This window comes from Artemia sp. Qi Xiang Cuo, chromosome 12 (genome assembly GCF_049724085.1).
Source record: "Artemia sp. Qi Xiang Cuo chromosome 12, ASM4972408v1, whole genome shotgun sequence".
NCBI lineage: Eukaryota > Metazoa > Arthropoda > Branchiopoda > Anostraca > Artemiidae > Artemia > Artemia sp. Qi Xiang Cuo.
The window spans coordinates 39,140,046-39,166,918 of NC_142805.1; the positions used below are offsets into that span (position 1 = coordinate 39,140,046).

Here is a 26,873-nt window from a genome sequence, read left to right on the forward strand (position 1 = left end):
GAAAAATAATTGATCCTCCATTTTAAATTTGCTCAAGGATATCACGTATCTTGCATATACTTCATCCCATTCCAGACAAAGCCGTGATCCTCTCGTGATTTCCACCGCAATATTTAGTGCTCTTGTATTATTGCCATCAACTCCACTATCACCTTCTAATAGGGTAAACATTCAACTTGTCATCATCATCAACACAAATATATATCCAAATGAGTAAAGTCAAACTGTTCTTCTTCTCACTTCTTTGAATTCAATTCACAGACTAATAAAAACTATAGCAAAAATCATTTCCTTATATTCTCTGCAATCCTCCACCGCTAATATGTAACCAGTCCTCTGATTGGCTTATGTTGTTTTAACCGACTCTGATTGGTTTAGAATGATGCATTTACTTCCTGTTTCCCATTCCTGGATCCATAAAAGTGAGAAACATCCTGTTTTTTCATACTCAGTGAGAAAAACCATAAAACATCCATAAATTGCTGTACTCGTCGGAGATATTATGTAATCAATTGACAAAAACCATAAAACAGACACAAATTGCCCCCCCCCCCCATCAGCTTCCGAAACCCTCTCACACCCACAATTGCTTATCAAAAAGTTTGGGATCATTCCAGAATCATCTAAAGCGTTTTAGTTTGCAAGAATGGAGGAATCAAATGGTTCTACGACGCTTCAAACACTGTCCCCCACTGGTAAGTTTTCAGCAGAGGGATAGGTATGGTTCTTCGCCACTTGGCTCAAAACCTTAGGAGCAAATGGCTTGGGCTCCTAATACACAAGAATGAGGATTTTCATAGCGGCCATATTCACAATAAGGCTGTTTAGATTTATTTAAAGCTAATGGGACAAGTATCCACAGACAGAGGGATACACCAGACATACTTCAAAGTTGTACAAAAATTTCGAGTATCACCTCATGTCTTGGAAAACTGCCAAATTAGCTTGATATTTGATAAGTGCATAATTTTTGGCATTCAAAGACAACCTACGCGAATTTTTCCAATAAATTTAGTATTAGATTGTGTCTACGATTTTACCGTATAATTGGAGATGTAAAGTTTCTCCTCGACACCTCAACCCTTCCCGCATCCTAATACCAGCTGATTAGAAGAAGGATAAGTATTCTGTACCTTACTTGAAGCGGAATCCTGCAGGTATTTTCAATATATGTTATTCAAAAAATGGGATGACAAAAGTGGACCCATACACACTCTAGAGCAGTCAGCCACTACTTCCTACCTGTGGTAGAAAGGTTAACTTGCTGCACCTTTTTTAAACCAAAACCATAAGATTCTTAAGCCAACCCAGGAAACATAAATATAGCGTAGCAATAGTATTGGTTTACTCAGGTTAAGCTCTTGAGAGGCAAGAAACTGGAACATAAAATTACAGAAGTGCCGATTCCAGGAGCATAAATCGCAAAAGATATCAATTTTAAGTACAAAGAAACCATAGTAATCAGGATGATTGTTTATAAGAGGGGAATTTTCTTTGTGAGCACTTAGATTAATTTTCCTTGGAATATCAGTTACAAAAACTTAAATTTTTCACAGAAAGTCTTAAAACAAATCTTTATGTTCATTGTAAAAGACTTTAGGTTTGTGTCTAAACCAAGATTCTCCAAGCCAACTGATAACAAAAATTAGGAATTGTGAATTGAAACAGCGAAATACAAAGGAGAAAACTAAACACGAGATTAAGTGAAATTCAAAAATGTACTTATTCTGTAGAAGCTTAATAGCACTTTCAGGCTCCCATTGACTAGATAAATACTTTGCGCCATAAGTGGATTCAAGACGTCCCTGAAAAGAAAAAAGATTAGAAGCAATATTGCAACAATAATCAAACACTTCGTGGTAATGCACTGTAAGTACGGAGCGATGTGGCTCACTAGTAAGAGAAACTTTAAAAAAGAGTTTGAATAGCAATAGATACATCAAAAGAATAGAATTTTCATTTCTATGTTGATTCAAAATATGTAAAGTTCATTTAATTTATTGTTATCCATCAAAAGTTACGGTCCTGAAAAAATTGCCCATTGCTTGAAAAAGAGGTAAAAATACAACCAAGAACGTCAACCAATCTTATTGAAAATCACATTGTCAGAATCAGCATGTCAGAAAACCCTACTCTAGAGGTTTGAAGCTCCTATATAGACAATGTGGAATATTGTATTTTTTTGCCAGAAGTAAGGTCACGAACGTGTGTTTATTTGTTGTTATTTTTTTTCTAGGGTTTGATCATAAATAACAAATGATCCTAGAAGATCGGGAGAGGGCTCATTTGTTCAGAAATAAAAAACACTAGCACCATTTTTAATTAACCGAAAAAACTAGAGGACAGCTAGTCCCTCCCACGTCCGTTTTTCCTCAAAGTCATGCAATCAAAATTTTTAGATAGTCATTTTGTCCTGCATTGTTGAAAGGTCCAATTATGGACCCCCAGAGGCCCCGAGGAAAGGGCTATAAGTTAAGTATAAGTTACCCGTGTTTACACATAGTATTTGTTATTGGGAAGCTTACAGACACATTTTTTGGGGGGAGGGTGATTTTTACATGGAGGGATTCACGATGGTGAAAACTTTCCATGGGAAGTGAAGTTTCTGGGGGGTTATCTTTCCTGAGGGAATTTTACACGTGGGGATTTCGCAAGAATTCCCTTACGAATTTCTTTTTTATTTGCCTTACTTTGTCCGTTGACATACACAATGCATAGAGAGAAAAAAATATATATTAATTAACAACTTTTTTTTGTTTTTTAGTTAGCTAGTTTTTACACAGTTGGTTAGTGATGGACCACGGTGTTTTTGTGGATGTATTTTTTGCATTGGCCCACTAGACTTAGTTGAAAGCTCAAAAGAATTTTTGCTTAAGCTAATAAATAGTAAGCAGTCACCTGCCTTTGACCATTGTCAGTAAGACACTAAAAAAAGTGGTATGAAAAAATTCAAAAACCAAATCTCCATTCCTTAGTAATTTCTAATATGTAACAATTACTGAGCTGATAAGTGCCTATCAAGATTTAACAGGGTTAGATGGTTTGCATAAGAAATTCTATTTATAATATCGTTAGCATTGTCAGGGTACAGAGGCGAAGAGGCAGTATTAGACACTCGAAAGTTTTAAAATAGGTGTTAGATTTGGCTATACACCCTAACTATTTTTGGAAATCAAATTGACACTAGACCAGATCAGTACTACCTGCGGATTAGTTGAGTCCTTCTATTTTCTTGCATGTATCAATAATAGAAAATTTAAAAAATATAACCTCGCACTTCATTGTGGATAGTGATAACATGAGAAAGACTGAGCCTCTTCTGAAGTTAAACAACTATCCCTTCCATAAAAACTTTAATATCCCCTGGGCATAACTTACAACCCTTGCCCCTAATCTCTAGGGTTTCTTTCAACCCAAAAAGCCCCGATATATGATATTTAGACTATTTTGAATAGAATGGCTATCTCAAAGTTTCTATTAGACACATTTCGAGAGAATATAACGTGTGTGTAGGAGTGAGAGGGTAGCTGCCCTCTGATCACTTTCACTCTTAAAAAGAGCACTAGAGAATCGGATTACCAATTCAATGAGCCCCCTTTGAAGTTTATATGACCACACTTTCTATAAAAAACCCGTATGTCCCCAGGGCACAACTTACAATCCTTGCCATGGGGCCTGGGGGGATTTCTTATCCACAAAGACATAATTTCCAGACATTTTGATAGGCTTAACATAAATGACTATATTAAAATTTTGATTGGAAGTGTTTGGGGAAATGAGAGGCGCGGAGGGGGACATTTGCCCTCTGATCATTTTCGACTAATAAAAAAGGCAATAGTCTTCTCCATTTCCAATCGATTGAGCCCTTTTTGAAGCTTCTACGAAAAAACTTTCTATAAAAATGTTATATGCCACAAGGGCATGACTTACGACCTTTCTGATGAGGGCTATGGGGGGAGGGATTGAAAAAAATGGCCATGTCAAAATCTTGATCAGAAATGTTTGGGAAAATGATGGGCGTTGGGGGGGGGATTATCTCTCGGATTGCGTACGACTAATAAAAAGGGCACTAGCCCTTCCAATTTCCAATTGAGTGAGCCCTTTTTGAAGTTTCTACGACAAAGCTATCTATAAAAACCTTATATGGCCCCAGGGTATAACTTACAACCCTTGCCCTGAGGAGTGTGGGGTGTTTGTCAACCTTAAAGACTATAATTTCCAAAACTTTCAACTACGTTGAACAAAATGACCATCTCAAAGTTTTCATTGGATGTGTTTGGGGAAATAGTTGGCGTGAGAGGGAGGTTAGTTGCCCTCTCAAAATTTTAGACTATCAAAAAGAGCACTAGCCCTTTCCATTTCCAATTGAATGAGCTCTTTTTGAAGTTTCTACGACAAATCTTTCTGTAAAAAACCATATGTGCCCTCAAGGTGTAACATATAATCCTTACCCTGAGGGCCGTGAAGGGGTTATCATCGTCAAAGACATAATTTCCAGAATGTTCAACTACGTTGAACAAAATAGATATCTCAAAGTTTTAATTCGATGTGTTTGGGGAAATGGTGGGCGTGAGAGGGGCGTAAGAGGGTGGGCGTGGAAGCGGTTTTAGTTGCCCTCCAATCACTTCAGACTATTAAAAAGGGCACTAGCCCTTTCAGCTTCCAATCGAATGATCCCCTTTTGAAGTTTTACGACAACGCTTTCTGTAAGAACCTTATATGCCCGCAGGGTATAACTTAAAACCCTTGCCCTGCGGGCTCAGAAGAGGTTGTCATCCTAAAAGATCTAATTTCCAGAACTTTTAACTACGTTGAATAAAATGAATATCTCAAAATTTTGATTGGATGTGTTTCGGGAAATAGTGAGCATGAGAGGGGGGTTAGTTGCCCTCCAATTACTTTCAACTATTAAAAAGGGCACTAACCCTCTCATTTTTCAATCGACTGAGCCCTTTTTGAAGTTTTACGACAATGCCTTCTATAAAAACCGCATATAACCCCAGGGCATATGACCAGGCGGTAATTTACAACCCTTACCCTGAGGGCTGTGGCGGGTTGCCATCCTCAAAGATATATTTTCCAGAACTTTCAACTACGTTGAAAAAAATGGCTATCTCAAAATTTTGATTGTATGTGTTTGACAAAATGGTGAGCGTGAGAACACTTTCTATAAAAACGCTTCTATAAAACCTTCTATAAGACGCTTTCTATAAAAACCTTATTTGCCCCCAGGGCTTAATATACATCCCTTGCCCTGAGGGATATGGGCAGGGAGGCTGTGGGGGGGGGGTTTAAACACCTAATATCCAAAACTTTCAACTACGTGGAACAAAATGGTTATCTAAAAATTTTGATTGTATGTGTCTGGGGAAGAGGTGGGCGTGAGAGGGGGGTAGTTGCCCTGCAATCACTTTCGACTGTTATAAAGGGCACTATCCCTTTGAATTTTCAATCGAATACGCCCTTTTTCAAGTTTCTCTGACAAAGCCTTCAATAAAAACATTATATGCCCCCAGGGTATAACTTATAACCCTTGCTCTGAGGGGGGTTATCATCCACAAAGACCTAATTACCAGACCTTTCCACTACTTTGAACAAAATGGCTATCTCGAAATTTTGATTGGATGTGTTTGGATAAATGGTGGCCGTGGAAGCGTTGCCTTCCAATCACATTCGACTTTTAAAAAGGGCACTAGCCATTTCAATTTCCAATCGAATGAGACCCTTTTGAAGTTTCTACGACAACGCTTTCTATGAAAATCTTATATGCCCCAAGGCTTTGCCCAAGGCTTATAACCCTTGCCCTGAGGGCTTTGGGGAATAAAATAGCTATCTCAAGATTTTGATTGGATGTGTTTGGGGAAAAGGTGGGCGTGAGAGGGGGGCTAGTTGCCCTCCAATTTCTTTGGACTGTTAGAAAGGGAACTAGCCCTTTGAATTTCCAATCGAATGAGCCTTTTTTGAAGTTTCTACGAAAACACTTTCAATAAAAGTCTTATATGCCCCAAGGCATAACTTACAACCCTTGCCCTGAAGGCTGTGGGGGAGTGTCCTTTTCAAAAATATAATTTCTGTCAGGAAATCAACTACGCTGAACAAAATGGCTATCTCAAAATTTTGATTGGATGTGTTTGGGGAAATGGTGGGTGTGGAAGGGGTGTTAGTTGCCTTCCAATCACTTTTGACCATAGAAAAGGGCACTGGGCACTCCAATTTCAAATCGAATTTAGTCCGTTTCGAAGTTTCTACGACAACTCCTTCGATACGAAGTGCCCTGGTCTAGAACCAAAAAAAAATTAATAATACATTGTGCCAACATCGTTCTTTACTTAGGCAGCGCGATTGCGCTGCGTGGGATAATGGTTGTGGGCTGCCAGTGGAGAATGACTCATACGAATAGTAGCAAAAAATCTTTAAAAAGCAGAATTTATTATGTTTAAAGGCTTTTTATTAGCCAAACAAAATTGCCACCACTTTACAAGAAAAAGAAGAGAAAACCCTTAAAGATTCATGTGATCTTGATACAATTTCTGGTTGCCAAATAAGCTTCAAACAGAATTTCATTCAAACAATATGTAGTCAGGGAGCCACACGAAGTAAGTGCTGATAAATAAGGTTTTGGGGATCAGAAAGTAGCAAAAGGTTTGAGAATGCAATCTGATGAAATAGAACATGCTGAATCGGAAAATCAACGTCATATAATCGACAACTAGCTGCACTATCCCGATTTTTCTTTTAAATCCATATAAATCGATCTCAACTGACAGACATTCCCTTAAGATCAATAAAAATATCTAAACTAAGCCAAAATTAATCAATGATAAACCAAATTAAAGAAAATTAAACAACGCTTCATATTCTTTTTCCAAAATGTTTTTTTATTTTGTCGTAATCTTCAAAATTTGACGAACAATTTAAAATTATTTATAGGGCTTTAGGAAGAATCTTAATCCATCTTGAAAATTTGTATACACAAGGTGTATTTTCATTAATGGACTTGGTAGAAAAGGAAATTTATTGTTCTACAAAATGCCTTAGCTGGAAATTTTCTAGCCCTTTATGTTTTTGAACTGCTTGTGAAGAAGCGGAATGGCCCAATTTTTAGCTCGGATGACCGTAGGCATATATCCAGCACGAATGTACCTGCCCAGGTAGATCTCCCTGATTAGCTGAATAGATTTACAAATTTATAGTATCTCTAGGTAAACACTCAAAGCTAGCTAATTTGAACTTGATACTATCAAACAGTAGCAAAACTTCGATAGTATCAGATGCAATCAAAACTCAGTTTATGTTGTTCAAACATGTTTAACTGTCTACCTCTCTGGAAGCTTTCAAGAAAGGAAGAAAATTGTGACGCTCAGCAGAGGGGGAGTATTGATACACGCTTTGAACGACGTTTGAGTTGTACCCATGAAGAGACGGATGCTAAACATCTGTACTTTAATGCTACCAGTGTAGGTGGCATGGCGCAACCACTGTCACTACTGATGATAGGTAAGGTAACACGGCCGTGATGGGTCACGGGTTCTACAGGTTCTGTCCTCACTAACATTTTTACTGTGGGTTTTCCAGAGCTATAATCAGTATGTGTGTGACAATTTCACTTTCCGTGGGCCGTGTGCACTACGGTTTGGGTCCATGGTCTCAAGCCAAATGTTCTTCTGAAAATCTTTCTTTCCTTCAGGAAAGATATCTCGCATAATATAGGACCTTCTCTCCTATACAAAGACTCTGCCCTCTCGCTCTGTCAAAACTCTACCTAGGCGTAAAATGATAAAGTAAGCCTATTTATCTTTAGATTAGATTCACAAAACAAACTGACAACTATGGTTGCCACCCGGTGAAAGTAGAAACCAATAGCTTCAGTTGATTTTTTGGTTGATTTATGGATTTTCTTTAACATTCCAATTATTTATGTAATGATTTAGTATTTTTTCGTTTAGGCAAAATTACGCGATATTTTGAAATATCACTAGCGGTGGCAACCCTACTGACAGCTATCATATCAAGTTTACAAAAGCACGAAGAGATACAACTCAAGAGAAAATCTAATCATAAGGGTTAAGCAGCAAGATGCTTGCCATGTATTTTCCTGTGAACGCATGCCTCTGCCCTCCTTCTTTCCCCGGTCAATTTCTAGTCATTAAAAATATTTTTTTGCCAAGTGATGACTCATCACCAGGTGCGCTATTTTTTACTTGAAGCTAATAAACAAGTCTGCGAGAAGTTACCAAGGAAAGGCCAAAAGAAATATTACGTGGTATTTAAGAACGTGGGGGGGGGACAGAGAGTTCCAAAGGGGTAATAGATTGAAAAACAAGAGAGACAAACAATGAAAGCTTATCTGATAAATAGGGCTAAGGCCCAAAAATATCTCGCTCCTAATATAAATGGTCAATAACCCGGTAAACTAGCTGGAATCTAACGAACCATACAAAAAAAAAGAAAAACCAATAACACAAAACGTAACAAGCGTGACACCAACTTCAAAATCACCAAATATAATCAGCTTCCAGTCTTCCTTCTTTGGTAAATTTCCACTGTAGCTACAGCTTCGATGCAGGTTCTACTGCCATACCATGCGATTATCTCTGGATCTATTGCGATTCAATGTCTCTGTTAAACAAATCAAAGTTATTTCTCTAATTTTCTTATTTTTTCATTAGACTATGCCTAATCCCCCTTTAATCAAGGGTACCGCCACTGATACAAAGCGTTCTTTTCCAAATAGGGCCAGGCTCGTCAAATTTTCAATTAGCAATAGGGAGTAATAATTCCGTGTTTCTCCGTAAAATTTACATAGCGTAGAGTATCGGCTGATTGAGCATCTATCTTCGGAAACGCGCGTTTGATTCACTATCAGAATTTCGATAGTGTCACTAACTTGCCATCACCAGTTTCTGCACTCTAATGTCACCAATGTACGTGGAAGAGTGCCACCAGTGTCACTAATGATGATACTAGTGTAAGGTAATACGGCCGTGACGGACCAAGGGCTCTACAAGTTCTGCCCTCTCTGATATTCGAGCTGTGGGCTTGTGGGTATGGTACGACAAGTTAACTTTCGGTTGGACGTATGTGCCATGATTTAATAAAAATTTAATAACAAGAGTAAGCCTATTTAATAACAGTAAAAGAAAGCTTACTAATTTCAGATTAAATTCATAAAACGAACTGAAAACTAAAAATCAACTATCATTTCAAGTTGACAAAAGTGAGAAAAGGTACAAATAAAGAAACCAACCAACCCTAAGCGTCAAGGAGTGTTTTCCCGTGAATAAATGGTTCAGCCATCTCTTTTACCCAGGCCAATGTGTAGTTGTTAAAAATATTTTTTGGCCAAGCGGTGACTTATCACTAGCTGCGCTATTTTTACTTGAAGCTAACTAAAAAGTCTGTGATAAGTTACCAAGGGAAGACCAAAAACATTATGTGGTATTTAAGAATGAGGGGGTAGGAGGATAAAAGAGAAAGTCTCAAAGTTGAAATAAACTTAACTTAACAAGAGCAAAAAGGACATGTATCTGATAATTAGGGCCAAGGGCACAAAACCTAGAATTATATTGCATACGATAGACTGTTTAAAGAGGGGCATCTGAAATGTATAAATCCATTTGAGTGACATAGACATTGTTGTCCTTTTGGTGTATCATTATAAGCTATTTCTTGAATACCACTCGAATTGCAGAAGACAGAAAGTTTTGTCCGATTCCGTGCGTATTCAGTGTCTATACAAAAACTCCACAGGAAGATACCCATCCATCTAGTTTTTTTTTCCCATCTTCATTCTCCATTTGCTCTTCGGGCTGCAATACAGTCGGTTTTATGTAATATAAAGGGGAAAGAGTGTAGGCTATTCTGTCGAGAAATGAGGATTGCAGGAACTGGCTGCTTTGCTTGTAAAAGAGATAGATAGGTCAAAGTTCGTTAGATCTGTGCAAGAAAGCTTTCTTTTTGTTTGCAAGAATGTCAATGTCACATATCGTAAAGATCCATAGCTCTTTGCCTCTCTTGATTCATTAAATGCTTCTGCCATGCTCTATAATCAATTCTTCTAGTTTTGTAATGTTTAGAGTTTCTCTTATGTAATCCAGACTCAAATAGACAAAGTTTATATTTTGAGCAAGTATGTTTTATCAATCAGAACATTACGTAAAATGTTTAGCAGTTGTTTTTAGAAGAGCACACCGATCCTTTTTAGTTTATATCATTAGTAATTTCGTATGTAAAGGTGTTTATCTTCAAGATAGCTTACGTATATTTATGAGTTCATGTTTGTAATAAATAATATAGTGGTATTTTTCCAGTTTGAGACCAAAACTATCTGTTTCTCGCCGATTTTTTTTTAATCTATTGAGCAAATGGAAAAAAATAAAAGTAAGTAGCAAAACCATCACACAAAAAGCCTAATTATTTACCGATTGCTCTTATTTTCAGGAGCATCAAGTAACATAGTCTGCATTATTATTTTTGAAACTTTAAGCAAAATATATTTTGGATCCTTGTCTGTTTGAAAACATTAAATGTATATTTAACTTCTCTTCAGAGGCTGATGTACTGGTGAATGCTTGTTTTGAAGGAGTATTGGCCATCTGTCTTGTCAGTGCAAGGTTTGTCTCCTATGAAGAGTGCCTACGAGTTTCTTAACATTTTTATCTTTCTCAGTTGCTTCAATTTTTTCATTTTTTATTATTTTTTTTTTGTAGCCTATCAGAAAAAATCTACCTTCGATGATGTATTGACTTTACTTGTTTTCTACTAACCAGAACTATGTACTTTATTATACTTTATAGATTACTTTATTCGTCATGGTTTCAATCCTTGCCTGACTCTAATCAGATTAAATAAAAAGAACAAGTTTTTTTAACTGAAAGTAAGGAGCGACATTAAAACTTAAAACGAACAGAAATTATTCCGTATATAAAAAGGGCTGTCCCCTCCTCAACGCCTCGCTCTTTACGCTAATTTTTTTATTGTTTTAAAAAATAGAGTTGTGAGAAGAAGTCAAACTTTAGCGTAAGGAGCGAGGCGTTGAAGAGGGGACAACCCCTTTCATATATGGAATAATTTCTGTTCGTTTTAAGTTTTAATGTTGCTCCTTACTTTCACTTAAAATAACTTGTTTTTTTAATTTAATTTTTGAACGTTTTTGAATTAAGGCAGGTTTTGATTTTGGCTCATCGTACATGAATAATTAAAACAAAATTTGCATATTATATTTGGTTAAATGGCTTTCTCGAAACTTGTTTAATTTTATTTACGAACGTTTTTATTAGTAATAAATATACGTAACTTAGAATTAACTTACGTAACGACCTTCTATATTCATAAATTTTTAACACGTATACTAGGGGGTTCGCCCCCTAGTCAATACCCTGCTCTTTAAACTATAGTTCGAATTTTTTTTTCAGTTCTTTAAAAATGACCTCTTAATCACAATCAGTTGATCAGTTGAAAAACTTGTTTTTTTTTATTTAATTCCTGATCTTTTTCTTTAATAATGCTGGGAAATCCGGCGCCCCCATCATAGCAATGTCCCTTCCCCCATGAAAACTTCCTTCATGGAAAGATCCTTCCATATAGCCCCCGACCCTCTCCTTCCCCCACCTACCAGAAAAAATCTCCTCTGAAAAAATCTGTATACGTCCCAATAACCAATCCTATATGTTAACATTGAGTAAAGTTCATAACTTTCAGCCCTCCCCCTCGGGACTTTGGGGGATCAAGTCATCCTAAAAGACATTTTTATCATATTTTCGACCATGCTGAACAAAATGGTTATCTCAAAGTTTTGCTCTGGTGACTTTAGGGAAAAAATGAGCGTGGGAGGGGGCCTAGTTGCCCTCCATTTTCTTTTGTCACTTAAAAACGGCACTAGAACTTTTAATTTTTGTTCCAATGAGCCCTCCCACAATATTCTAGGACCACTGGGTCGATACGATTACCCCTGGGAAAAAAAACAAAAAACAAACAAACAAACAAATAAACACGCATCCGTGATCTTTCTTCTGGCAAAAAATGCAAAATTCCACATTTTTGTAGATAGGAGCTTGAAACCTCGACAGTAGGGTTCTCTGATACGCTGAATATGATGGTGTGATTTTCATTAATGTTCTATAACTTTTAAGGGGTCTTTCCCCCTTTTTTCGAAAATCAACCAAATTTTCTCCGGCACGTAACTTTTGATGGGTAAGATTAAATTTAATGAAACTTATATATTTGAAATCAGAATTAAAATCTGATTCTTTTGATGTATCTATTGGTATCAAAATCCCGTTTTTTAGAGTTTCGGTTATCATTGAGCCGGGTCGCTCCTTACTTACAGTTCGTTACCACGAACTGTTTGATATGAGCAATCTAGGTTTATTTTATGAGATTGTCTTTTTAAATTTTCCCTTCCTTTTTTGAAAAAAAGGAACTTTGCTCAATTTAGTTAAATAGTGGTCCATACTTTATCTCTGGTTATATACAGTTTTTATCTGATTTTGCAGCGGTCCAGCTGTTCGCTTAGTTTGATTTCTTTAAAATTCTCTAAATAGTGGTTTATTGGGGGATTTTTATGACGGATAGTGAGACTTTGATCTGACATGTGAGTTTGCATTGTATCTTCTATCCTTTTCGATTTTATAGTACTATGCCCCTAAACCTTTTGAGTGGCAACTTGTTCGATTTTATCTCTAGTTATATAGAGTTTTTTTTATCTGGATAGGCAGCGGTCCAGCTGTTCGCTTGGTTTAAATTCTTTAAAGTTCTTTTAATTTTGTTTTATTGTTGAATTTATATTAGGAATCTTGACACTTTTGATCTGTCATGCCAATTTGCATTATGTCTTCTATCCTTTTTTTTTATAGATTTTATCATGCCCGTAAACCATATGAGCTCCGGCAGTGCCTGGGAAGTGGTGTTATTATTTTAAACTGCTTTATACAATTTAAATATCTAACATATTACTTATTAGCTGCAAAAAAATTTTTTTTTCGTATTCGTCAATAATTGCATCCACGGGCAGAGCATATAACCCCCATTCACAATCAGCGCTGTCTATTACCCCATAATCTGTTGTCAAGCCTTTTGATGCTTTGTGACCACCTATCAGCCAAGTTTTTAGTAAGTAGCTCTCTGAATAATGAGTTTTAGTAGTCATTTCAGAATCGAAATCCAGCGGAGGTACCTAGGCCTATGAACCTCAAGTTGTTTTTAAACAAGAAACTTATTGTGGCCAAAAATGGGGTTCCGTCGAAAGTTTGCCATTCATGTTAGAGAGGTGAACATGTATAAATACAAATCTCTGAATGTAGCATGGTTCACACAGCCTCTTGGGCAATACCACAGGATTATGAAGATCTGTTCATTTTAAATAAAACCAGTCATAAATAAATCTTCTAAGAAACATAGGCTTGTTTTGTGTTGTTGAGCTCAAGATCTTACGGGTAATTAAATAAAAAAAAACAATTTTTTCCAACTGAAATTAAGGAGCAATATTAAAACTTAAACCAATCAGAAATTATTGCGTATTTGAGGGGGTTCACCCCTTAGTTAATACCTCGCTCTTTACGCTAAAGTTCGAATTTTGTTCGAATTAAAAAAAAACAAGTTTTTTTAACTGAAAGTAAGGAGCGACATTAAAACTTAAAACGAGCGGGGGGGGGGGGTAGCCCCCCCCCCCCCGCTAAAATTCAGCTTATGGGCACCCATGATTTCAAATGGAAAAGTTTTCCAGGGAATTGCACGAGAAAGAAAAAATTTTGCATCATGTTTGAATTTTGATCACAGGGGAGTTTTATCCCAAATTATTGTTGGATTTGAAGACCCTTTTCTTTAGCAACGACTAAGTTTATAAAGTTTCACAATTTTAGGCGTTTAGAAGTAATCGATAAATTTTAGAAGAAATACAACGACCTTGTAACATATTTAACTAAGCATTGAGAGCATAAATCGTCCTGCATGATTGACGAACTCTATAAAGCAAATAAATCTAGGGAATATTTGTAAGTGCAGTCTCCCAAGTCATTTGAACAATATAGAATCTACAGTAATAAGCTAAATACCATAATAAAACAATAGAAGAGAACATATAGTTATAGGTTTTTGAAATTTAAAATGTAAAATGGGGAAGACGCTTGAACGGACAAAATCTTTATTCAGACTTAGTCTGAATAAAGTCTGAAAAATTTCAGACTTAGTCTGAAAACCCCCCTCCCACACAAACACACACACCCTTTTCTATATTTATATGAAAGGTCATTGAGAGTTAAGAATTTTGGGCATTAAAATAACCTCACCCTAAACAATGCCCCACCATCCGTCCTTCATAAAAGCTGATGCATGATTATAGATCCCTGAACGTAGTTTCAAGAAAAATTAAGCAGATAAATTTAGTTATTAAATCAAGCATTAAGATAAAAAACGTTTATATTTTTTTATCTCACCTCGTATATGGATTATTTGAAAAAACTACGTTTTCTAAATAGTTAAAGAGGCTGAGTCACAAGTTCGAACCTTAAAACGTACAGGGATTAGGAGGTACACTTCGTTCGTGTTGCAAAGCATTCCTTTGCAAGGGAAAAAGCGGGGGTTGGGGGGGGGGGCGGAAGACCCCCAAAATAAAAACCTGAAAAAAATAGGCTGCAAAAGCGGGGGGTTTGGGGGGCGGCAGGCCCCCAACTGTACCTCCTAATCCCTGTACGTTTTAAGGTTCGAACTTGTGACTCAGCCTCTTTAACTCTTTAGAAAACGTTTTTTTTCAAATAATTTCTGCACGTTTTTGTACATCGGGAGTTAAAGTAGGAGGGGCTGCCGCCCCCCAAATCCCCCGCTTTTGAAGATTCTTTTGTAAAGGCTTTTAATTCCTGAATACTCAAATCAAATGCACAGTAAGATTTTCTTTTTTCAACTTCTTTTCGAGCATGCGGGTATACTGCATGTTATCAAAGCAGTGGAGATTTACCTGTAAGCTGAAGGCCGACAGCGATATTCTTCTGGAGACGCCTTTTGAGCCGAAGTATTTAATAGATTGGATTTAAAAAAGAAACTGAGTTTCTTTTTTAAACTTTAAATTTAAGAGATACTACTTTAAATTCTATATATATAAAATTTACTCCTACGGGGAATCAAACCCGGGTCTTCCGCACATCGGGCAGCAATAGTGACCACTGTACCATCAGAGACCGTTGATACATTATTTTTAGTCTGTGCAATCTACTTTCGACGCAAGCAAATAGAAAGTAAGATTTTCGTTTTTCGACAAAAAAACTTCTGGGAAAGAGCTGGAATTTTTAGAATCTTGCAGTCAGTCTTGTCAGGTTAAGAGGACTATTTTGATCTAATTTAATAATGAAATACTATGCTTTTAGGAATTTCAAAAATTAACATGGGCTCTTAGAGGAAAACGAGGTTTTTCGTAAATTTAAATTCGGGGGATAATTTTTTCCATCTGAAAATATCAAAAGGCCCTAACAGGTCGAATTCCGCTTCGAATGAGTCCTCATTCACCCGGATCCGTTGATAACTGGGGCCTGTAGGCGTGTCAGATAAAAAAAAGTAAGGGGGTTTTCGGAAAACAGGGAAGGAGTAATCAGATTGAGCTGACATTTTGAGGATAAGTTTCCAGGCCCTAGGAAAGATTTTTCTCTGAATTTCAGCCCGATCGGACAACGTTAAAGGGGGGGAGGGTTGTGGTTGGAAAAATTAACATGGGATCTTATAGAAAAACGAGGTTTCTCGTAAATGTAAATTCGGGGGATAATTTTTTCGGTCTGAAAATATCCCACTTCCTAACAAGTCTAATTCCGCTTTGAATGAGTCCTCATTCATCCGGATCCGTTGCCAACTGTGGCCTTTAGGCGTGGCTAACAAAAAAAATTGATGAACATTAAGTGGGTATATTTGGTTTTTGGAAAACAGGGAAGGAGTGATCGGACTGAACTGAAATATTGAGGATAAGCTTCCAGGCCCCAGGAAAGCTTATCCTCTAAATTTCAGCCCGATCAGACAACGTTAAAGGGGGCTGTGGTGGGAGGGTCGTATCTTCCGGCCCACTTTCCCCCATGAAGATAAAGTCGGAGGGGGGTGAACTTTTGTATGTTTCTTAGTTTGAGCTTAGGCTACAAAATGCGATCACCGCCGTCTCTCTGCGACCGCTAGGACCGGAAATCGCTTAACATTGTGGTGGGTCGTCTCTTTAAAGAGGCACAAGTGTGCCTCCTTGAAAAGACTACGTGAGTTTTCAGGAACGAATACGCCACCCTGCGTGTTTTTTCTCCGCTTCTGGGAAGCTCAATATATTTTTAATGCTCATAATTTGATTTTCTAGCTCAGAATTGCCAATCTATTAGACCTTAGGCCCTCTTTGGCGTAATATCGTAGTTTGGTGACACGAAATTACTAAAAACCCCACTTTCCCATGGCAAAATCCTTCTGGTCACTGAAAAAGTTTACTATAATTTTTTATTTCTGTTAGAATGAGTTCACTCTCAATCCTCTTGGGGTTTTTTTTCGATACGATCACCCTTGGGAGTTAAAAGATGCTTTTTTGATCTTACTACTGGCAAAAAAAAAACACGCTTATGTAGATAGGCGTTGATGGAAAGAAATACTTTCCGATTGGCTTAAACTATGGAATGAGGAATTGCAATCTTTAATTTGCAATCGAATGATCCCCTTCCCCTGGGTTTCTACTACAAAGTGTCTACATTAAGAGGCTGAGAAAATAACTGTATGAGACTATAATCGCTCTTAGCTGCTTACGTAGCTACTGCATAGACTAGGAAAAAATATAATAGATGAAATATACTAACCTTCAAGACGCGCTTTTCCTTCGACAATTGATTAATCACATATCTATGATCTTCACAAAATTTGTTTATGAATTTAGCAGAAGAAACAAAGCAGGACAGAATAAATGCCTTGCCAAATCGCAGGTACTGCCAAATAAGTTGCAGAGTTTGTCCAAAAACTAAAATAAAGAGGGAGCTTAATCAGTTCGATACGTCTAGCTTAACAGAGTCCTTGACTCTAGGTTCTTGCAGAAAAACAAATGATGCTATAGGTATTTTGCACGGATTGCACAAATGAGCAATTGTAACTACCTTTATGCTAATGCCGGGTTCTTGCGATATCTATTTTTCACTTTTAGCACTTATCACTTCCATGGTTATTGCTAACAGCAACTCAATAAGGGTTTCCATGTTTGTTGTGTAGACAAAATTACCTAGTTGCCCAGTAAAAATTGATTTTTCCTCTCCCTAATTAAAAAAATTGACAAAGGAACTAAAACGGCACCAGCTATGTTGCTGCAACAAGCAAATGTAAATGTTGGCTGATCATAGGTTATGCTGCTAGAATCCTTAGATTCTTCTATTTTTTGGGAAGCACCTTTCATGGTGCTTCAAAACAATTTTTTGAGGCTGTAGGTACCTCTCCTTTCCACAGACGTATACACCTGACCCTATTCTACTAATTAGTGGGTAACCTTGAATTAGAAACGATAGTATTATTAGATAAATAGTATATAATTGCTGTACATTTCTTATTCACCAAATATATGCTCAGGGGTGAGTCTTCTATCGCACTCCAGTATGACCTCTAAAACTGCTGCTCTATATAAATTTCTTTCCAAATTGTTCCCAGCAAATTGTTATCAAGCGATTGAGAGCATTTCGGCTCTTTTAGGGCCAAAATGACATCTTTGTAGGAGTTTTTGTCTTTTTGTAGGTAGCGGCCTTAAGGTTCTCATACATTTTAAATTTCAGCGTAAGTAAAGGGCTTGCTGTTGATCCCGAAGAGATTCCCTATCCCCATTATAATTTACAATACCGTGATTGAACTTCCGAGGATAACAATAGGGATAAGCATAGTGTAAGGCTCATCAATACTATCTCGCAATCAATAGGACTCTCCAGACAGCTCTTCACCACATATCAAGCTCATAGAATACAGGAGTAATTTCAGTTTATTTCACACTTTCTTGTAATGGTAGCTTCGTCTTCAAGCAACAGATGTGAAAAATCTTTTCAAAGTCAGCAGGAACTCCATTCTGGTAATAAAAAGAAATGCCTGCTCAGGTTCCGCATATTGCATCAGCAAGATCAACAAGTTGGTATCACTTCCGGTCAAGCAAGTCTCCTTCTTCTTGGTTGAAGCAGTTGCAGTTTTTGCTATTAAATCGTCTGCATAACCTTTGGCTTCTTGTACTCTACAGCTGGCTTCCACAAGTCTACCAGCCATCAGATTTATGATATTCGACTTATTGTTTCAGTTGGAGAGACATTTTGACTCATAGTGTAAAAAATCATGTCATCTAACGTAAAGTACTTCTGTACAAAAGCTATGTAAGAAGAAGCTACCTTTCCGTAAGTGGATAGTACCCCATCTTACCGAATGAAGTAGCCATGTACCATCCAGGACATATTGGCATGTTTGTTTTGGCATTAGTTGAGGCTCAGGTTTTTACTACTTTCATATATCAGCTGCAAATGCAGCCTTATCTGGCAGGCGCATGGATTAATAAGATTTGAATAGAAAAGGTGGGAATGTCAATAGCTCGTATTTGAGCGTATCGGCCATATTCGAACCATCTATTGACATTACATCACAGAGGCGTTGAAATAATGGTGATGTGTCTATTTGAATGACTTTATAGTTTGCCACTGGACAATATTTTGTGGTTAAATTCACTGGACCATTTTTTCTCTTAAACGAAAATGAGTAGAGGTATTTAATCGTCACTGAAGTACATTAGATGGCGCAGTCTATATTTGTGCGGTATTCAGGTAGTGGTCACTAAGGTAGTAGGTAGTGGTCAAGGTGGTGGCAACTAAATAAAGAAAGTGATCACTGCACGCTGAATACAAATTTGGGAAATCAGTTTCAGAATAAAAGAGAAGAATCATCAGTTCAGATTTGGTTTCGTGAGGATTTTAGTGAAATACTATTCAAATCAAAACATACCAAAAATGGTAATTTTGCACCTTCTGCACTCGCTTAAGGTTGAAGTGACGAATTAGACACACAATATTTTGATTCTGATGTCATTTTCAGTCCCCCGGTCTAAAACTGATAAAAAACAACCGTTCAATACACAGAAAATTGCAGAAAAATAAATTTGAGATTTCCCCCTCTTTTTCTCATCTTTTTCGCCGAAAAAGGGGTAGGCCTATTTCTGCACGGGCAATTTGGAGCAATTTTGGAGATTTTATTAAGCGAATTTTTCTGTATATTTTAGTGTTCATTTTTGTGTAAATAATGCAAAAATAAAGATTCTGATTTTTCATCCCCCCCCCCTCCGACCTCACTTAGGTTAGAAATGGGGTACTAAGTAATATATATTTTTTTTATTTCGAGGTCATTTTCGGTCTCCCAGGACTCGAAAAAATGGAAAATGACCTTTCAAGCACAAAAATATTGCAGAAATTTAAATTCTAAATCCCCTCCCCCTTTCCCCTCTTTTGCTTGAAAAAGGAGTATCTTCAATACCTCGAAAACAGCTAATGGCATTATCTTGAAACTTTCAAGAAATGTTGAGAAGGATGTTGAAATAAGTCAAAATACGCTAATTAGAATCAACAAATTAGAATAATATATTTTAATTCTTATGGCAAAGATGAGAAAAACTGGAAAAATATTCATTATATTAACCAATAACAAAACTAAGTCAATAAAAAACGAACAGAGTGTTAATAAAAAAAAAAAATTCCAAAAAGAAGGGTTTTCAAAGAAAAGTGAAGAGTTATGTCAAACTTCAGACCGGTAGAAATAAATTCTATAATAATTCAAACTCAAAACGACCAGAAATTACTATTAAAGAATAAATGAAACCCCCCCCCCCCCCCCCCCCCAAAAACATAAAAATAAAATAAACGGTCACAGCAAACATAAAGCTATAGATACTAATATAGAAGAATAAATAAATCTTAATACAAGTAAAATTTAAACTAAATATTCAAGTCAGACTTAGAACGAACAAAAATTACTACAAACAGGAGTTTTGCTATTGACCCCTTCCCCCTTCCCCCTCGCCAAACTTTAAAATTCTGAATGCTATTGTGTTAATTGCGCTTTACTTATAACAAATTATATTGCAAATGTTTTTCTTTTATATTTGAAACAATGAAAAATAAAAATTACAGTGACACAATTTTGCATTGCTAAGTTTCAAGAAATCAATATCATTATATTTTTAATATTTAATTTAGTTTCGTTAGTTCTTTTCAATCATCTGGATTATTATAGTGACTTAGTTTTTATTTGGCGTCGATGTTTTGAAACCCAGAGCGCACTATTCAAGATACACAAAGTTTTCAATTATAGTGAAATGACGCAATAGGTTTTTTTTAGATGGTGCAAGAGATTTTTTTAGAATTTTACTATTAGCAGAGGGGAAGGGGGCAAAAGCCAAACTCCTCGTTTTAAGATTTGTTTATTCGTCTGTATTAGTACCTGTCATCGTCATATTTGCACATTTATTTTAATTTTCGTTCGTTTTTTGGTTTCATTTATTATTTAATAGTAATTATTGGTCGTTTTGAGTTTGGATTACTATATAAGTTTATTTTTGCTCTTAAGTTGGATGTGGCTCTTTACTTTTCTTTGAAAAACTGCTTTTTTGAAAGTGTTTATTTAATTAATTAAATCATAAAATGAACAACTAGCAATCTATTATTAATACCTTCCCAACCTAAAAAAGACTTCGCAGCTTCCTCATTCATCATGAGCCCTACTCCCTGCCTATGCACCACATCCTTCCTGCCTGAGTAAATAAACTCTATATCACCTAATATCATGTTTCCAACCCCTTTGATATGTGTTTCTGAAACTCCTAATAATTCAAGTTCGAAGCATTTGAAAATGTCGATGTGATAGTTGCTTTTAACGTTGTAAAATTCCAAGTTACAATTTTCAAAATCTTTAAATCATTGAAATTGTAATGACCTCAAGAAAAGCAATGATTCCGGAACCATTTGAGGACAGGGATTAACACATCTGCTCAAATCTACACAAAGTGCTTAAGATAACTTAAAACTGGACAGAAAAAAGCTCCTAGGACCTCCAGTAGAAATGGATATTTTGCATAATTTTGGGCCCATCTTGGTCACAACATGGTTCCACACTTTGCAATGATCTTTAATAATCAAGAGTCCAAATTCTGTAGAAGCAATCTCAAGTCTATCACCTCTGACTCATTATATATTCATGCCTAAAAATATTATTATACTACGGTTAGGCAACCCATAATAGATAACTTAGCTAGGAAGATGTTTTTCAAACCCAAATAGCCCACAAAAACAGACCAAACCCAGATGAATGATTTATCAATCCAGTGCAAATGAATATCGTTTACTAGGCTATAACTTTTTCGAGGAGCGCCACTCGTCAAGGTAACCCTGCAGCACTTTTAGCATACACGATTTTCGTTAGGAAAATTTCTGAAAGGTCCACCCTGATACCATTATGAGGGCACACAAGCAGGATTTCTCTGTCAGGGATAGAGACAGAGAAAGGAGCTTATGACGGGGCGGAGACCCCAAATCATCTCACAGCACTTGAACAGCTCCAATCTTTAATAACCGGCCTATCCTCGTCAGAGCATTCGTCAGGGTTGGACCTTGTGTACACTCAGTGACGCCAAATATTGATACTCATTGCCACAAAATACGGTTTATTCATTACCTGTTTGTGAGGTTAGCTCATGCCTTTGTCTGAGACATCGCCCTAGCAAAGCAAGAATCTAAATCACAAAGCAAGCAAGTGCTAACCAACAGCAACGTTCATTTACTTACTACTTAAAAGCATAGCAACAGATTTTCTTCTCTGATTATCCTGCAGTAAAAGACATACCTTCTTCAAGTTTCCCCCGAGACGGCTCTTCCTCTTGCTCATGCTCACAGCTATGTGATTTTTCTTGTGTTATTGCGGGGGAATATTGTGGCCCTTGAGTACTCCAGCTCACTCTTCTGGACTCTGGTGGTTTTAACCCTGGAACTTCCAAGGTACTAACCCGCGGCTCCACGTCCAAAGCTAGCGAGGCAGCTCCATCTATTCCATGAACATACAGGTTACTCATCAGCTATAATGCAGAAATTAATTACTTCCTAGGTTAGTTCCATCCCTAGAGGCTTTTGAGGTTTGATTATTTGTGATATTGAACCAAAATTTCATATTTCTATACGAAGTTCTTAGAAAACACTTTAAACTGTTGCTTTTGTAATCGAGGTCTAACCAAACTCATCCATAGCTCAGGCACATTTTATGTAGAACTTTCAACTATATTCAAATCTTTTTATTTTTATTTTCTACTTTGTGCTATTTTTCCATCAGTTGATATAGATACAAACCAGGGCCTCCCAGCTCTTATCAATAATTAAATAAAAAAAAAAGTTTTTTTAACTGAAAGTAAGGAGCAACATTAAAACTTAAAACGAACATAAATTATTCCGTATATGAAAGGGGCTGTCCCCTCCTCACCGCCGCGCTCTTTACGCTACATTTTTATTGTTTTAAAAAGTAGCGTTGTGAGAAAGAGTCAAGCTTAAGTGTAAAAAGTGAGGCATTGAGGATGGAACAGCCCTTTTCATATACGGAATAATTTCTGTTCGTTTTAAGTTTTAATGTTGCTCCTTACTTTCAGTTAAAAAAAACTTGTTTTTTCTATTTAATTTTTGAACGTATTTGAATTAATGCAGTTTTGATTTTGGCTCACCGTACATGAATAATTAAAACAAAATTTGCATATCAATTTTACTTTTATTTGGTTAAATGGCTGTCTCGAAAGTTCTTAAATTTTATTTACGAACGTTTTTACTAGTAATAAATATACGTAACTTACGAAATAACCTACATAACGAACTTCTATATTCATATATTTTTAATAGGTATATTAGGGGGTTCGCCCCCTAGTCAAATACCTCGCTCTGAACGCTAAAGTTCAAATTTTGTTCCAATTCTTTAAAAATGACCCCTTAAACACAAAGGTCGTTAATCGTAGGCAGCGCAATCGCGCTGCCTAAGTAAAGAACGATGTTGGCACAATTTATTATTTATTTTTGTTTTTGTTTTTGTTTTCCATACCAGGGCACTTCGTATCGAAAGATTTGTCGTAGAAACTTCTAAAAGGGCTTATTCGATTGGATTTTGAAGTGGCTAGTGCCCTTTTTAATAGTCGAAAGCGACTGGAGTGCAACTAGACCCCCCCCCCCTCCCCCACGTCCATTATTCCCCCAAACATATCCAATCAAAATTTTAAGAGAGCCATTTTGTTCAGTGTAGTTGATTTCCAGATGGAAAATATGTTTCTGAGGAGGACACTCCCCAAAGACCCTCAGGGTAAGGGTTGTAAGTTATGCCCAGGGGGCGTATAAGGTTTTTATAAAAGGTGTTGTCGTAGAAACATCAAAAAAGACTCATTCGATTGGAAATTCAAAGGGCTAGTGCCTTTTTTAATAGTCGAAAGTGAATGGAAGGCAACTAACAACCCTTCCAAGCCCACCATTTCCACAAACACATCCAATCAAAATTTTGAGATATCCATTTTGTTCAACGTAGTTTTAAGTTCTGGAAATTATGTCTTTGAGAATCACAAGCCCCCCCCCCCACAGCCCTCAGGGCAAGGGTTGTAAGTTATGCCCTGGGGGCATATAAGGTTTTTGTAGAACGCGTTGTCGTGGAAACTTCAAAAAGCGCTCATTTGATTGGAAATTAAAATAGCAAGGGCCCTTTTTAATAGTCGAAAGTGAATAAAAGGCAACTAACACCCATTCCACGCCCACCATTTCCCCAAACATATCCAATCAAAATTTTGAGATATCCATTTTGTTAAACGTAGTTGAAAGTTCTGGATATTAGGTTTTTTAGGATGATAACACCCTCAAAGCCCTCAGTGCAAGGTTTGTAAGTTATGCCCTAGGGGCATAAAAGGTTTATATAGAAAGTTGCTGTAGAAAGTTCAAAAACGGCTCATTTGATTGGAAGTTGAAATTGCCCTTTTTAATAGTCGAAAGTGAGTGGAGAGTAATTAACACCCCTATAACGCCCACCATTTCTCCAAACACCTTCAATCAACTTTAAGACGCAGACGTTTCGTTAATCTCAGTTATAAGTTCCAGAAATTCTGCTTTTAAGAAAAACAGACTCCCCAGAGTCAACAGAGACATGGTTGTAAGTTCCGTCTGGGGGATAGATAAACTTTTTATAGATAACGTTGTTAGAAAACTTCAAAAGGTGTATATTCAATTGGAAATTGAGAGGACTAGTGCCCTTTTTAATAGTCAAAAGTGATTGGAGGGAAACTAACCCCTCTCACGCCCACCATTCCTCCAAAGACATCCAATCAAAATTTTCAAATAGTCATTTTGTTCAACGTAGTAGAAAGTTCTGGAAATTAAGTCTTTGAGAATGACATCCCCCAAAGCCTTCAGGGCAAGGGTTGTAAGTTATGCCCTGGGGGCGTATAAGGTTTTTATTGAAAAGGTGTCAAAGAAACTTCAAAAGAGCTCATTTGATTGGAAATTGAAAGGGCTAGTGCCATTTTCAATAATTGAAAGTGATTGGAGAGTGAATAACGCCCCTCTGACGCCCAGCGTTTCCCCAAACACATCCAATCAAAATTTTGAGATAGCCATTTTGTTTAATGTAGTTGAACGTTCTGGTAATTAGGTCTTAGAGGATGACAACCACCCTAACAGCCCTTAGGATAAGGGTTGTAATTTATGCCCTGGGGGGTATACAAGGTGTTTATAGAAAGCGTTGTCGTTTCAAAAAGGGCTCATTCGATTGGAAATAGAAAGGCCTAGTGAATCTTTTAATAGTCGAAAGTGATTGGAAGGCTTGAAATTTTTATAGTAAAGATCGATGTGGGTATAATGTATTATTTTTGTTGTTGTTGTTGTTTAGACCAGGGCACTTCGTATCGAGGAAGTTCTCGTGGAACTTCGAAAAGGGATCATTCGATTGAAAATAGAAAGGGCTGATGCCCCTTTTAATAATCGAAAGTGATTGGAGGGTAACTAATCCCCCTCCCACGCCCAGCCTCCCATTTGCCCATTATGTTTAAAAGCTAAATGTTGCCTTAAGATTAAATCAAAATGAACTGTCTTAATGCTAATACTCAATAATGTATTTCAGCAACACCCCAAGAATGAATGGCGGGATTATGTTCACACTGACGGGATTACTTCTGCACCTACAATTTGACCAAATCAAAATAGCGTAAGAGTATCCAAGCTATCAAAGAAAGTAAACAGATGTTTTTACGAATGGTATCAAGTTTTCCATTTCAGGTCAACTAGAGGAGGTATGAAACTATTTTAAACACTAGTATTTGTATCCAGATTTTTAAAAGGGTGTATGTTGTTAAGAATTGCTGAAATTTTTTCTCCAGAATACAAATAGCAGGCTAAATTATAAAGTCTTAAAAAACAAAAAGATTTAAGTATGATTTTCTATTTCCCTGAAACTACTATGCCAATATAAGACGAACAGAAATTAATTAAAAAAAACTTTTTCCACAAAATAAGTTTTTCAAAGAAAAGTAAAGAACTCCATTAAACATAAAATGATCAAAAATAAAATCATATAATCTAACAAGCGTGAAACTACCACAAATCATGATCAATAAATAAATAAAACCCAAAACGAACAGAAATTACATTAATTAACCGGTTCAGACTCAAAACGGGCAGAAATTAACATAAGTTGGGCGCAAAACCCCTATGCCTTCCCTAGGCCAGAACAAAATTTGCACTTTACTAAAAAAAATACAAATGAATGTGCATTGTCCTTTTAATATACACATACTGATATTTAGTAATCAAAATGTTAATATTATTTGATTTATTAAAGTTATAAAAGTAAAAGTTGATGAAACTTATATATTTGAAATCAGCATTAAAATCTGATTCTTGTGATGTATCTATTCGTATCAAAATTCCGTTTTTTGGAGTTTCGGTTACTATTGAGCCGGGTCGCTTTTTACTTACAGTTCGTAACCACGAACTGTTTGAAAAAGGCGCTTCGCGTGCATACAAGATATAAAAAGTGCAGTATTTTCGTTTTTAGTCGAGCAAGCTTAAAGCTAGCGCAAAAACCACGAAGGAAAAAACATAGTTGATTCTGTTTATATATAATTTATAATATTCTTTTTATGATAATCATTCTGTTTATTATAGATTTTGCTTGGGTACTACAAAAAGCAGCTTTTTTTTTAATCCCACCTCCTCTCCTCTCGGTGACATAATAATCTTTTTCACATAATTTCAAAACTAAGTGTCACCTACACTAATTTAAAAACGACATTTATTTTTTAAAATTTTTTATCCAAACAATATTGATAAAAACACACTCTGCTACTATACATAATTAGCATGATCAAAAATTTTAATAGGGATTATTAACCTTCATTATCATTTTCTGTATTTTTATCCTATATTTTCATTTTTCCCTTCTCTTTTTCCATTTTTCCCTTTTACCCTTCATCTACATTTTTCTCCAATTAAAAAAAAAAATCAACAAAATCAACACATCAACCAAACTACAACCACCAAAAAAACCTCTCTTCGTCTATTTTCTCCTCCTTTATATATCTGAAATTTAAAAAACTAAATTAATCCAATATAACATTTTCATCATCCTAACTATATACTCCCTTTTCAAAACACACAAAAAAAAACCTTTTATACCAACAAAATGAATTAAGGCAATCAAATACAACAGGTTACTCTCCGGGGCATACTACAACACAAATAAAAACAAAACAAAATATAACGCACGTCCCACTTGTAGGATGATCCCCCTCCTTAGGATAATCCTTTGGCGGTGGCTTCAACTAAATTCCAAATTTATATTACCCCTTCAAGCTTCCATAAAAGAAAAAAAAAAAA

The 26,873-nt window shown here is 36.4% G+C and overlaps 1 protein-coding gene across 2 annotated transcripts in view; it reads right to left on the reverse strand.

Annotated features, from left to right (window-relative positions):
- The window catches only part of LOC148946099 (piezo-type mechanosensitive ion channel component-like), a 277,609-nt gene that overhangs the window by 159,098 nt on the left and 91,638 nt on the right, over positions 1 to 26,873 (reverse strand). For both annotated transcript variants that reach the window (XM_089097773.1, XM_089097772.1), the window contains 3 exons: positions 21,838 to 22,066; positions 16,800 to 16,957; positions 1,723 to 1,805 (listed from right to left, as the gene is read on the reverse strand). In XM_089097773.1, coding sequence (XP_088953899.1) covers positions 1,723 to 1,805; positions 16,800 to 16,957; positions 21,838 to 22,066 — 470 coding nt within the window. The remainder of the gene's footprint in view (positions 1 to 1,722; positions 1,806 to 16,799; positions 16,958 to 21,837; positions 22,067 to 26,873) is intronic.